The sequence below is a fragment of the Penaeus chinensis genome, chromosome 25 (assembly GCF_019202785.1).
Source record: "Penaeus chinensis breed Huanghai No. 1 chromosome 25, ASM1920278v2, whole genome shotgun sequence".
In the NCBI taxonomy this organism is placed as follows: Eukaryota; Metazoa; Arthropoda; class Malacostraca; order Decapoda; family Penaeidae; genus Penaeus; species Penaeus chinensis.
The window spans coordinates 919,252-934,251 of NC_061843.1; the positions used below are offsets into that span (position 1 = coordinate 919,252).

The window sequence follows — 15,000 nt, forward strand, 5'->3', positions numbered from 1 at the left end:
TTCTTCTTTTTCTTTTCATTTTTCTTCTTCCTTTTTCTTTTTCTTTTTCTTTTTCTTTTTCTTCTCCTTTTTCTTTTTCTTTTTCTTCTCCTTTTTCATCTTCATCTTCTTCTTTCATCTTCTTCTTCTTCTTCATCTTCTTCTTCTTCTTCTTCTTCTTCTTCTTCTTCTTCTTCTTCTTCTTCTTCTTCTTCTTCTTCTTCTTCTTCTTCTTCTTCTTCTTCTTCTTCTTCTTCTTCTTCTTCTTCTTCTTCTTCTTCTTCTTCTTCTTCTTCTTCTTCTTCTTCCTCTTCTTCTTCTTTTAGGAGGGGGATGGGGATGAGTGATTCATGTTAGCACTTGAGTATGTTTGGATATGAATACACACATGCATACACTTATACATATGGGTATACAAATATAGACGCAGAGACATAAACACACATAAAAAGTATGGCATCTCTAAAAATTTTACCACATCATGAGCTATTGTACAAAAAAGCAGAAGAAAATGTACACAAGTAAATTTAATTATGTGGGATTTTTGTAATACCATACGCCAGGGACACCAGGGGGACATAAACTGTTTTTGTTACCTGCCAGGGCAACTCTTTAAAAATTCATAAATCACTGTGGGTCTCCCTACTTCCTAAAATAGTATAATATCTCACCCCTTGGTCATCTATTTGAGTCAAATCTTCAGTAATTTGTAAGTCACTGCACTCCTTATATTACTGAATTGACTCTCCTCTTCACTACCTGTTCTGGGCAAGCCTTTTGAAATTCTTGAGTCACTGTACCCCCATCTTCCTCATTTTTTAGAAGTGTCCCATGCTATTCCACTACTTGTTATATAACAGACTTTATAAAAAAAAAAAAAAAAAAAAAAAAAAGGCTTTTCTAACCACCCCCAACACTGCACTGAAATTATAAAAAGAACTCCCTTATTCCTAGGCTGCTGCTGCCATTGCTTTCGGAGTGTGTTCACGCAAGAGAAAGAAGGAAAAGGCACCAGACGACCAGTACGCCATTGAGGAGGAACCGACTATCATTGGCCGATAGACAGTGCCATTTGAAGGAAGTGTGTTCTGAGAGATTTATTTCTTATTGGAGAGATTACTCGCCGACTGCAGTAAAATTATTGTGAAGACGTGAAATGCGATTTGCATGGAGGATTGTTGACTTTCGTAAAGGAGATTACGGCGATTTACTTAAGGTACTCGATTTATGGTTCTACCTAGTGTATTAGTTTTGCTACTTTTATAAAGTTTAGCTCCAGGTAATTCATTTGAGGAGTCTAGTGTAGCTGGGAAGGCATTTTTCATACAAACACTAGATCTGAATTAGCTACCATATAATAATCATATTTTCAAAATTCCCATACCACTTGTGCAAAATGCACAAATTGTACCTAGAAATATTGCAACAGTATTTGCATATACAGGACAACTGAGAATATGCACCTGTAGTTAGCATCAAAAATAGATTTTATTATTTCTATTTAAGGTATCACATGGTATATCTTAAATAATAAATATATGAAAGTATTCCCAGCAAAAAGAGAAATGACATCACAGTACTTGAATGAAATCTTACAACTGATATTTTTTTACTCTCAAATATTTTTTTCCATATATCTTGCAAACCAATGATGGTTAAGCCAATTGAAATATTCTTGAAGGTCTTTTGAATTATATATAAACAAATACCCATTTCATACCAGTTAAGTATTAAAGAAATTAGTATCTAATAATTCAAATACTCTGTCTTGAAAAATGTTAGGCACATCAACCTGTTCAAATTCTCGTTCAAGAACATTTTGAACCTGTTAATTGTTAATATTGCTTTTAGCTGTATGTCTGTACTTGACTTGCAACAGGTTAGTGAAGCTCTATTTATGTTGTTCATTTTTGATGAGATCACAGAATGTTAAAAAAATGTTACATATTATAATTGTCCTATATCTTTCATTCATAGTTACATATAATATTCATTTGTAAATAAGTGAACAAAGACAATTTATTGCAGCAGGTTTTCTTTTTTTTCTCTCTCTTTTTTTTATGGTTTAAAGTAGTTAGTGATTTAAGATTTTTAATCTTCACTTTACATAACACAGGGAATCTGTAGATGTGTATATTTTACATCTAATGTAGATTCAACAATTGTTTCTTTGTTTCCAACATACCAAAGGATATTTTAGAGAGACAACTATAAACACATGTTAAAATATGCTGAACATGTCCTGTGGCTAGTCATGGAGCCCTTTCGTATGTTGGTAACATTCCTTCTTTTTCAGCTCAGTTCTTTCACCGATATCCCCCGTACCCCATGCATATATGTGCGTCCCAAGTTCCATTTTTGTGACTGCCAGCATTTACTAGGAAATATAGATTCTATTCAAGTATTTATTCTTTTTTTATAAGTTATCATCAAAAGGTATCATAATTTATAATAATGCATAAGGTTCCAGTTTTTCTTTTTTTCTTTCTCTTTTTTTTTTACTGGTAAATTGCTGGTCACTGCAGATTCTCTATATAATTTAGAAGAGATATTAAATTATTGAAGTTATGATAAGAAGTTAAAAGAATATAAATTCATATTAATCATTACCACATTGTAATAATTGGTCAAGGCCATCTTTACTGTCATGGCATAGTGTGAAAAATCATGAAAGTTCTGATGTGCGAACTTGACCATTTTCTTGAAATTGTGCTGTGTCACTTCAGTGGGAAAATATAATTCCCTAACCAAATACTTTCTGTCTTGAAACTTTCAATGTGTGTTCTCCATACTGCCATTCCCCTTCCATGGATACTGTTTATTACAATAAAAGACATTTACCTATCTGAAAAATCTTTTAATACGCATATATGTGTGGTACGCATTCTGAAAGGCATATCCACACATTCAAACATGCATGGAAATAAAAGTAGACATTACAGTAACCCACATTGGTATTGTCAGCAATTAAAAATGCATGTGATTTGGGGCGGTTTGAAGTATTTATTTATAGAATAGTCGACATACCTTGCAAAAAGCCAGGGAAGATGTCCATGAATAAACCCAGTATGACTGAACTTCTATTGAAAAGACTTGAGGATCTTTCTAGTCAATGGGCTGATGGGCTGCATTCTAGTGCTCCCTTTAGTCATAAAAGAATAATTAATTAAAGAATGAAAAATTTATATTCCTAATCATACACTTAACCCAATGCCGACGGGCATGACATGTACGTACGTGCTATGCCCACTGTGAGTACTTGTTTGATTGTTTTTACACACAGATGGCTACACTTGCACTTAGTCACCAATGAGCCAGTTAAAAGTACTGCCTGTCTCGCCCGTTTACCCTTTTCTTTGATTTAGAAAAATATTTTACGTTATCTTATTTTGCTGTTACTAATGTTTAAAACATTACAATAATTATAATGTTTATAATAAAAATAACACCATCCATATTCATAGCAATAGTAAAAAATATGTTTTTCCCGCCAATTCAAATCAGGTAAGGTCACAAGGTCTACTAATTGACTCCTTTGTGGCTAAGCACTAGCACAGCCATCTATGGGCAGACATTCCACCAAAAAATATAGAAAATGAGCAGAGCATTTTCCCCATTTTTCATAGTTTCCATAGTTTTTCATTGTATTTACACATAAATGACTCTGCAAGAGCTTGATCACTAAAGAGTCAGTTAATAGTCCCACCTGTCTCACCTATCTTTACACATTTCCCTGATTTTCCAAGATTTTTTTATTATCTATATATATTTGTATTGAAATAATATTCTAGTAATTATAACGTAATTTTTTTTTCCAGTATAATATTAATAGTAATAGAAAAACAAAGATATTTTCCAAAAAATTCAAAGAACAAGGAAATCAGGAGAGGTCTTAGGCCCTCGACTCCTGGTGCCTAAGCCCTCACGGTACCACTTGTTGCAAATTTATAAAAATAAACTACTGAAGGTAGAATATATACTTGTAACCAACGTTTTTAATACTATTACTCAAGCATAATTATAGAGAAAAAGTTCTCTGACTGCATCTGAAAACAGTTTCCAAATTCTTCATTTTCTCTAACCTTTTATATCTGAAGGCTCTTTTGCTGTCACTTAGATAAACAATGGAGCTGGAAAGAAGAAAAAGAAGAAGAAAAACAGCTAGGAAGATAGTTTAATATCTATAGGAAACCTACCCTTCATCCAGTTAACAAACTCTGAAAAAAATCAACATAAACCTAATCAAATCTGGATTACTGAAAAAAATAAGTACTTTTCTCCATTTTATTATCATTACATCTGAAGCAAATATACATCAACACAGTTCATAAGACTCAGAATAATAATATCATTACTGGGTATAACAATGACATGCATGGTTCATGTCGTCAATGCACTATTTTTATTTGAAAGTAATTGCATTGAGGCTGAACATGCAAAAAAGTATGAAAAACACAGTTGTTTGGATTCTTGGTATGGTTTATAAATACTGGGAAGTGATACTTTACATATTAACATACATACATACGTGTGTGTGTGTGTGTGTGTGTGTGTGTGTGTGTGTGTGTGTGTGTGTGTGTGTGTGTGTGTGTGTGTGTGTGTGTGTGTGTGTGTGTGTGTGTGTGTGTGTGTGTATATATATATATATATATATATATATATATATATATATATATATATTGAGGAAGTGTCTCAGGCTCATTGCACATACTGTAGAGTTAGAGAGTTAATATGTACCATTACCAATTATCAGAGAAAAAAAGACAAGGTAACTCTTGTAACTTAAAGGGTGTAATTCAAAAATAAAATATTCTAAATTGCACATTGCCTTACTGTTAATACTACTAACATTTCACATAACTTTTATTCAAGATTTCATATTCACATTGCAATACCATTGACACAATGATAAATTTCTCTTTATTTGAACGTACTTTCACATTCTTGTTTTGTTTTTATTCTTATTTAAACTGATATAATTCTTCTTAAGGAATACTAATGCTTAACATGAAATCCACAGAAAAAAATAAGAGCATATATTTATCCAAACAAAAGATTTTAATTTGTTCAAGAGTGAATGAGAAATGGAAAAAAGCAAACAGTAATGTCACCTACAACTCTATTCTCATTACCTTTAGGTTAAGATAATCAATTTATCACAACATTATCACCGCTTCATACATTCCTTACTCTCTATAATCAGTGAATCAACGTTTCACAAGAAAAACTTGCCTCAAGCAGAAAACAAGAGGAACACACTACACTTCTTAACACTATGTACTTTACAAATTTGTAATTCTAGAAAAGTATAATCTTCACGGCCCAAGTAAGGAGTCTCGAAAAATGTCAAAAGGGTCAGGGGGAAAAAAAAAGAAAAGAAAAGAAAGAAAAGAAAGAAGAAAGAAAAAAAAAAAAAAATTTACCTGAAAGCTAATCAAAAAGACACCCTTCTGAAATCTGACATTGAGAACAAATGCTACCGAGTCCTAAATTCACTGCATATAAACATGTACCTGCATTAGTGTTATGCACTGAACGCATCAGAGAAGGTTAAGCAGTGGTATTGTGGACTGTGGGTAACTTGTTGCAATAACACTGAACTAACTAAATAGACATTGATAATTCAGGATATATATATATAGTGTGCCTTAATAATTACATGAGACATCATAATAAGTTTGACTTAATTGTTATTGTCAATGAAGAGTTTGGGGAATGTCTGAATATAGTATATAATCTTAAAAGAAACACTGACCTGTTGCATACCAAAACACATTGATGCTAACTTCTTGTCATATATGTGCTATACTTTTTAAAAATTCTGTGAAAAGCGTTAACATACAATGCAAGTATGTTATATGTTTTTTAAAAGGGGTAAAGTGCATATATTACAGAATCATAACCAGTTATATGATCAACCTTAGCTGTGAGACCAAAAGTTTACATAAATAAAATCACAAGACCAACTGGATTATGCAAATAATGCCTGGAGATCTTGCCAATACCAATAATGTACTGCGCTCTCTCTCAAAAAAAAGAAACTCTCATAAAACAATTTTGCCAAAATGGAATTTGTGAATCTAACACAAAAAAAAGCTAAAGAAAATTACATACATCTCTTAGCTGTTTAATTTTAGGGTTACTACCAAAGCTCTCTGAATAAAAACTTCCACCTACATTCACACTACTCATACCTCCAATGAACAAAATAAAACCATATTAGGATTTCACCGAGAGAACCAGCTTCACTAGTGTTAATCCAATACATCCATCACAATTGTAATATACATGTGAAACAATAAAGTAACAAAAATAGCTTATCACAATTCATCTTTGCCCTTCTTGTCCTCAAACCTGCTGTGGAGCCGCTGCAGAGGAGTCGGCAGCGAAGAACGCCAGACTAGGCCGACATCAGGCTATCACCAAGGGCTCGTCGTCGGAAAATCCACGGATCATGGGAGAATCATCATCTTCGTCTGGAATTGGGAGTTCAAGTTTAAGGAAGAATTGGGCAAACACAAATGCACCTTAATGGAAACTTGTTAATGTTTCCCTATTACAGAGTTATTAACCAACTGATGTTGAGATCGCAAAATATACATGCCATGTCCTGCTTTAGTTTATTAACCCCTTGATGACAGAAATCAAGATCAATGGCAACGCCTTGACTTTGAGCGCGGGAGTTCGGTACATCACACATCACAAATCACCGGCTCGTAGTGCTTTGATGCGCCACCGCAGCGTACAGCCACACGCCACAGATCGAGCAGTTTATTTTGACACCTCACGGCGTGACCCGTCGGGAAGGGGTTTTGTTTACAAATAGATGACTTTGTAACAGTTTAGTCACCAAGAAGGCCATTACTATGCCAAGGCATCTCACTTATTCACCCTTTTCCTTTGTTCCCTTCAATTTGGGTGCCATCATTAGCGTTTCGGCTGAAGGCTGAGGTGATGGGAAAGACTCACCACGAGTGCACAAACCTCTTCGGAGGTTCATTAGACTCATTTGGCAACTTATTATTCCCATCAATGTATGAGTATGAAATGTAATATTCATGAACCTCGACTGGAAGAGTGCTGGCTCTGTGGTGGACGCCATTTCCAAGCTCAGCATCGTTTTCCTAGTTGTATTACAGAAAATTGGTTATGAAATTTTTAAAAAATGATACAAATAAAAAAGTGCTACATATTTTTCTTTTTCTTATACTGATTAGTAGAGTGCCTGGAGATGATAAGGAGTCTGTACAAAGAAACAGTTTAATACCATCTGGATAATGTAAATCAAAAGGCAAATACGGACATTAGAAAATGGCATAAAAGCTAAAAACGCTTATGTGTAAAAAGAGGAAATAACATTGCAAATAGGAGGTATAGAGTCTTGCCACTGCACACATGTGTTCGCGTGAGCCTGGCCTACAAGCCATGCACACCGGCAGACTAATGTCCAAATTTTGGGTCATGTGATTGCCACGGCACAACTGGATCAAAGGGGTTAATATCATTAGTAAAAACACTTTTTCCCAAAATTCAAGGAATTAAGAAAACAAGTGAAGTCAGGTAGTTCATACCAATTGACTCCTTGGTGTCTGAGCACTTGTGAAGCCATCTGTGCAAAAAGCCTTCCCACAAAATGTAACTCCAGTGAACAGTACATGTAGCTAAAACCAAGAGTTCAAATTTCATATATAAAGATTAATCATGCCTCTCTGTTGCCTCTTCTATATTCACATTACATTCAAATTGAACTGCAAATACAGAAAAAGGAAACTAGGTTTTTTCCATTAACTGAAACATTTCTGGATAGAATTTTATATAATAACTAACTTACCCAAGTTATGGTCCGTGGTGATGAGTGTTGTCCCTTGAGAGCGATCATAGTGGGTGTTTGCAAAGGTTAAGAAAGACCTTGCTAAGCGTCGATGTCTGACTCCAAGTACCCCTACAACCACAATCAGCGCCACCACGACCAAGAACACGGATATACCGACACCAACCACACTGCCTTGTGACAGCACAATTTTGTCACCTGATAAAGAATGAACGAGTATTAAAAAAAAAGAGCTTATTTCAACTTTAGCCTAGTATTTTCAGTCTTCCACAATGTTAAGGTTCAAGGAATACATCGTTCGAACTAACACTTCTACTTAACACCTTACCTATGGGTTTCTCCAGCCTTATAGGGTGTGACTGTGGTGACAGATACCCATCAACATCTTTGTAAGCCACTGTGGCATAGTAGATGACTCCAGGTGAGATGCTTTCCACTTTGACAGGAGGGGTATTGCATGGATGGGCAGTAGCATCACTCATGTTCATGTTCTTTGAGACATAAAGGACATAGGAAGAACTGCAAACAAGACCAGAAATAAGAAGATAATTCCTGAGAATGCATTATTTATCCAATATTTAACAAAACTTTTATAGTATATTCAATGAGCTTGTACTTTAGGAGCTAACTGTATTCTTTAAAGTTCACTTTATTTCAAATGCTGCTAGCTAATTTTCTTTTTTTTACTATTAATGAAATTACAAAATATCCAAAGATAGCTTCATTGCAATGTATAGTAATTCTATATGCATTTTCCACACAAGATGACATCTTTCAACTATCAAGTGTCCTTAAAATGTGACAGCTGTCAACTAAGAGACCTTACAAACAGACAGCTATCTACCATTTGATCTTTTCACAATCTAACAACCTTTAACAGAACCTTACGTCTGGTTTGCCATTTCCTGTGGGAAATTTCTACTCCTTTTCCAGAAGAACGAGTTATCACTTGGGTTGTAGGTAAGCTCATACGGCGGAGGGATCATGGGGCCATTAATGACAACAGGCGGAGTTGGACGGGCACTGGGCTGCGAATTCTGAACGGTGATTAAGTACTTGCCGCCCCAGTGTGACTCAATGGTGTGGGTCTGGTTCATGGTCTTCTTACTGGGGAGCTCGTAGTACGAAGTCTTGTTAAAGAGGACGTCCCTGACTGTGAGCTGAAATAAAGTGGTGTAAAATTTTGAGACACTTATGGAAAAAATGCACAAAACCAGTGATTTTCTATTTTCTAATGTCAAAGTAATAGGGTAAATTAAAGCAAGGTTAGAGGGAGTAATGTCAATTCTAAGCTTAAATTCTGAGAATTATTTTGAGAAAATGCCCAAGGAAGGTGAATGTTTCTTTTTTAATAAGGTAGAAGAAAAAAATGTCTAAATTATATTTTACGAATAAAATTTCTAGATACACTTTCACATCAAAGGCACAAAAGATGCTCCATTATTCCTTTCCCACATCAAACAAAATCATATATTGGACCCTCTTCCTCCATTGTACAAATCAAACTTCCACAAGTGTCATTCTGCCATGTCAACTCCTGGAACAGCATACAGACAATCCCAAAATGGACTCAGACACTCACCAGGTACTGCAACTTCTGTTCTAAAAGTTGTTGACAGGCTGGCTCCCAGGTGATGACCATGGTCTTATTGTCGTGACTTGTTCTCTGGGCTTTCAAGTTCTTGGGTGGAGAAAGCGGGTCAGCGAGCGTCTGCACCTGTGATGTCAGAGGCTTGTCAGTTAACCCATTGCTGACGGGCATGTTACGTACATCCATGCCATGCCCACTCGTTTAATTGTTTTTACACTTAGTACAAGTGTAGCCATCTAGGCTACACTTGTACTAAGTCACCAGTGAGCCAGTTACGAGTACTGCCTGTCTCTCCCGTTCACCCTTTTCTGATTTACGAAAATATTTTACGTTATCTTCTTTTGCTGTTACTAACATTTATAACATTATAGTAACTATGATTTTTGTAATAAAAATAACACCATCGATATTCATATCACTAGTGAAAAATATTATTTTCCTGCCAATTCAAGGAAAGGTGAAATCAGCAATCAGCAGAGCCAACTATGTACAGAGATATTTCACAAAAATATAAAAAATGAGTATAGCATTTTCTCCATTCTTTATTCATTTTCTCCCACGGCAATGGGTTAAGGGAATGTTTCTGAATGAAAGTAGTATTAGGGAGGAAAAAACAAGAATGTTATGTATAGTCTTCTTCACAGGATTTAAAATATAATAAGCTTCCAAAAATATTTTTGAAAGGTGAATATACACAGAGGCATACACAAATATATAAATAAATACACACATTTCCCAATAAAATATCAAATAACAATCTAATAACAAAAGTAAAAACAATGCCTAATCAAAAGAGAAAGAAAGAAAGAAAGAAAGAAAAAGAGTCATACCTGTTTCACTGTCGCTGGCCCTATCCCCATGGGGCCTCCCAGCATGACAGCGATGTGATACGTCTCGCAGGCATCCAGTTTGTCGACCATGATAGATGTGGCATTAGTCAGCTGAACATTCTTGCCGTTCTTGAGCTCGCTGGGGCTCTTTCCCCACACGATACGATAGTCCCAGGCAATCTGGGATGTAATCAAAATGTGAGAGGGAGAATATCAAAGAAATGAATACAAAAATTATTATGTGAGGAAAGAAAAATCAAGATGATGAGAAACAGGAGGTCATGAATAATACAAAAAAAATCAGTAGAAAGGCTGGAAAGGAAGGAGATGAAGAGGAAGACAGAAAGAAAAGAAAAAGAAAAAGAAGACTGAAAAAGGAAGGAGAAGAAAGAGGAGGAGGAGGAGGAGGAGGAGGAAGAGGAGGAGGAGGAAGAGGAGGAGATGAAGAAGAAGAAGAAGAAGAAGAAGAAGAAGAAGAAGAAGAAGAAGAAGAAGAAGAAGAAGAAGAAGAAGAAGAAGAAGAAGAAGAAGAAAAAGAAGAAAAAGAAGAAAAAGAAGAAAAAGAAGAAAAAGAAGAAGAAGGAGGAGATGAAGAAATAAAGAGAAGGAAGAGGGAGATAAAAAGATACTGGTAAAGAAAAGTGAAATCATAGATATACATGTAAAATAATGAAATACAAGAATATATTAGAAGCAAGCAACAAAGAGAGAGTAGAAAAATATCTTCAATCAACTACATTGTGACTGAAAAAGAAATAGAAAATTACCTTGCGAGTTTTATAAGGTGGTTCAGACCAAGTCAGTTTAACTGTGGTGCCAATGTCTTTCATGACTTGGGCTTGCAACGATGTGACTTCTTTTAATGCATCACCTGGTGTTCTGACTTCAGTCGGGCTTACAGGCCACAGGACTTTATCCTTGAACGGGGTTACATTAAAGATGTACGTTTGTCCTGGTGCAAGACCTCGCACTACCAGGGAGATAAAAAATTGGTTAGGGGGTTTAAGATTTACGACTTATGTCATTGGAGATTTATAGCCAAAATCCCATTTATGTTTGGTCATTATGGATAAGGAAAAAAATGTGTTCCTACATTTAAAAGCTGCATCATGCTTTGCTTGTCTTTACAGAATAATATAAAAAATCACTTTATACTTAAGAACTACATACTGTTTATGCCCACTGCATTCCAATCAATTAATAATTATTCTTTTTAGAAATACAGGTCAACATGAAGTCCTCACATTTTAAAAAGCAAATCTCCAAAATCTGTAAAAAAAAAATGTCAAGATTTTTGGTGTCCACTCCACGAGTTAGGGTCAGCGAATTTAATGGACCCTAACCCATCTTTTGCATCTGCCGTGATCCTGCTTTTTCAGGCTCTTTCCAAGCCAATATTCCCATCCCACGGGAACAGACTAATACTTACCATGAAGCTGATTTGTCGTGGTGTTCTCGACAACATTGCCGGTGAGCAGTTTATTCTCTGGCTGGTTATGTGAGACCATGTAGCCATCTACGCCTGGTACAGCATCCCAGGAGATGATGGCACTTGTTGGGGTCACACTGTTTACGGAAATGGCCACTTGGGTTTCTGTGGATTGCAGGATGACCTTCTTCCGATCGCTTGCCTCACTTGTGTAGGCTCCATTCGTTACCGTCACCTGCGAGAGGAACCAAAATCAATAAAAACATATAAGGATGAAAGTACCTGTATATACACATCCATATGTATCAACTTTTTTTTTTTTTCCTTCAAAACAAAATGTCCATTACTCTGTACAAAATTTACTGCAAATAAGTTCTATTCTATTTGTTTGCTGGTTAAGAACGAAAAGTATAATTCTGAAAATCCTTGACACTTACCCACACAAATGTTCCATTTTCAAGATATGATGATGGAACTGTATAAGTTGTTACGTTGCCTAAAATCTGTTCTTCACGTGCTGGGTTTGGAGGGAACATATACCTGCAGAGGAATACAGAACCGTAAATTTTGTGAAAAGTGATGAAAACAAGAGTGTGAAAAAGTGGAACCTGAATATATAATCAGAACTGTGTATGTTAGCTAAACCACTGGCACTGGGTAATCTGACCATTCACTGTAGTTTGTTTTGTGAATTTTGCTTATACATTGGGCTATATAAATAAATATCCATATATATATATATATATATATACATACACACATTTGTGTGTTTATATATGTATGTATATATATATATATATATATATATATATATATATATATATATATTATATATATATATATATATATATATATATATATGTATATATATATATGTATATGCATATATATATATGTATACATATAATTATAAATAATTAAATATATATATGTATATTTATTTATATATTTGTTTATATATTTATTTATATATATTTATTTATGGTCATGTAATTCTATGAATAAATGCTCTAAATCTAAAAATGTGGCAATTTCTGGTTTCTTATATAAGGGCCCAAAATGCCTCAGCTGGTAATATGTCTTTCTAAGCAGTGTAGAGTGCACGTCAAGATGATTTGTGCTTCAAAAACATGTTTATGTTATCCACCAAAATACTTATATTTGGCCTCACTTGTGACTGATCTTTGGGAGAGATACCATCACCTTTCACCGGTAGTTGAAAGAATCCACTAAACAGAGGTTAGGTTTCTCATTAAAACACATCTCCCAATTAAAATATGTCAAGCAAAGGCTGTTTTTTCCTACTGCTGCATCAACATGCTTTCTGTCATTCAACTTTCACCTGACTAATTTTCAAGTTCAAAGTAAAAACAGAGCACCAACTTACACATGATACATATTGATAGGTCCATTGGGATGAATGGGGGGCATCCAGGTGATCACAAGATCATAGCCAATCTGTTCTGCTCCAACGTTGAAGGGGGGGCTGGGAACTGTGGGATATTAAATTTATGAATTATGAAACAACACAATTCCTTTACTTTTGAAGTAAAACAAAAAATAATAAATAAAGGAATATATATTAAAAAACTGAATAATGGACTTCTCTCTATTATGGTAAATATATTAACTGTATCATAAATAAATGTTACAAACTATTCCCAACTGCTTTCATTTCTGAAAGTTACAAAAGACTGTATTGTCATTAAGTGAAACCTCTCAACTAAATGTCAAATCTCAGAATTCACAATGGATCCAGGAGTTGATGGTCCAACCTCTCTAAAGGAAACTGTAGAAGTTCCCTGGACCAACCACCCATCAAAGCCAATATTCTAGCTTAAGGAAAGAACCTACTCAGCCTGATAAGTTGTAACAGGCACTGACAGGTACAGAATATGAGAAACTCCTGTCTAACACCGTGACGCTGACATCATTGTTACTATAGTAAGGGCTGAAGATAGTGGAAGCTAAGATGATATATGATCTCTCTAACAAAGAGCTACACCAAGACATTCATTCATAATACAACCCCCAAGCTAAGTTGCAGCGACTTACGATCGCCCACAAACAAAATGAACTCACTTCCTTGTTCCGTGTGGATGATCTTGGTCTTGCTGGGAGGGAAGATCTTGGATGTGTTCTTCTCGCGGATGTACACTTTAACTATGTATTCTGTGTATGGTTCTAGCCCAGAGAATGTGTATGTCTGGAAAGATAATACATGGGTATTAAGTATTATCTTTTAGAGTTTTATAAACAGACAAAATAAATACAACTCCCATTACTGATTATGCTTTATTCCAGTTGCTAGGATAACTCCACAGATATTCCATTCAAAAATTCTCATTTTGTCAATGTTCCATTCATCAGCAAACAGAATTTCCACAAACTTTCAAACGTATATGGAAGAGTCTGACATTAAGTACAAACTTGAGGAAATAGCCTGACATCTGTGACTTCTACACAATCAGATTCCAAAAGCAGATATACAACCTGCAAGGGTTAACTGATTCCTTCAATTTAGCCAAGTTTCCACTGCCCAAACTTGGTTTTGGTTCCTGAATCATCTACCACCCAGCTTATTTTTTGCTCATATTAAAATTACACTCCCTCTGGCTTGGTGTGTTTAGACTTGATTCAGCATATTTTTACCTATATCACAACTGCATAACAATATCTAACAAACTTCTAAGATGATCATAAACTACAAAGGCTCATTCCCTACGACAAAAATAGCAGCATCAGGACAAAGTACTCCCTAGGCATGACCCACCTTGGTCCCCAGTGGGTGTGCTTAGAACAGACCAAATGGGAGAGAATCCCTGACTTGAATTTGGGTAAAGAGTTGGACAAGGCTAGAGGAACCCTGGCCCAAGTGCTCAATCTTTTAGATGCTGTGGTTTCTCTTAGCCATTATTCTGATGTTTCATATGCCTAAAACCTGCCTTACATTTGTAAACTTATAGTCTAAACCCTTCCCAACAGGTCACGTCCTGAAGCATCATAACAAACTGCTCGATCTAGGCGTGCGGCTGTATGCCAGGGCGACGCACCAAAGCGCTACAAGCCAGCGATTCGGCTTGAATGTACCGAACTCCCACTCTCAAATTCAGCATTCTTTTTTTTATCTCTGATGCAGAATCATAATAGTCTTGTATAAAGCCCACAGCACATGTTTCAAACAATCTTATCATTAACTTGGCTGTACAAGTTCATACCCTAAATATGCAATAAAAGAAAAAAAAAGAAAATATTGGCTTGTCTTTTCAAATAAATGTCTGAGATGACTCATTGAGAAGCCCAAGTGCACTTCCTTATCAATATTAAGAGCAACAAGGCT

The 15,000-nt window shown here is 35.3% G+C and overlaps 2 protein-coding genes across 3 annotated transcripts in view; one reads left to right on the forward strand and one right to left on the reverse strand.

Annotated features, from left to right (window-relative positions):
• The window catches only part of LOC125038759, a 6,902-nt gene extending 4,079 nt beyond the window's left edge, over positions 1–2,823 (forward strand). The window contains exon 3 of the mRNA XM_047632343.1: positions 934–2,823. Within this exon, the coding sequence (XP_047488299.1) occupies positions 934–1,041 (108 nt within the window). The 3' untranslated portion in view covers positions 1,042–2,823. The remainder of the gene's footprint in view (positions 1–933) is intronic.
• A 1,426-nt stretch (positions 2,824–4,249) lies between these two features.
• Positions 4,250–15,000, reverse strand: part of LOC125038771 (sortilin-related receptor-like) — a 34,744-nt gene continuing 23,993 nt past the window's right edge. For both annotated transcript variants that reach the window (XM_047632361.1, XM_047632360.1), the window contains exons 27-37: positions 13,743–13,866; positions 13,048–13,153; positions 12,098–12,200; positions 11,661–11,895; positions 10,999–11,201; positions 10,232–10,411; positions 9,393–9,527; positions 8,699–8,970; positions 8,139–8,329; positions 7,811–8,008; positions 4,250–6,455 (exon numbers count right to left, since the gene is read on the reverse strand). In XM_047632361.1, the coding sequence (XP_047488317.1) occupies positions 6,391–6,455; positions 7,811–8,008; positions 8,139–8,329; positions 8,699–8,970; positions 9,393–9,527; positions 10,232–10,411; positions 10,999–11,201; positions 11,661–11,895; positions 12,098–12,200; positions 13,048–13,153; positions 13,743–13,866 (1,812 nt within the window). In that variant the 3' untranslated portion in view covers positions 4,250–6,390. The remainder of the gene's footprint in view (positions 6,456–7,810; positions 8,009–8,138; positions 8,330–8,698; positions 8,971–9,392; positions 9,528–10,231; positions 10,412–10,998; positions 11,202–11,660; positions 11,896–12,097; positions 12,201–13,047; positions 13,154–13,742; positions 13,867–15,000) is intronic.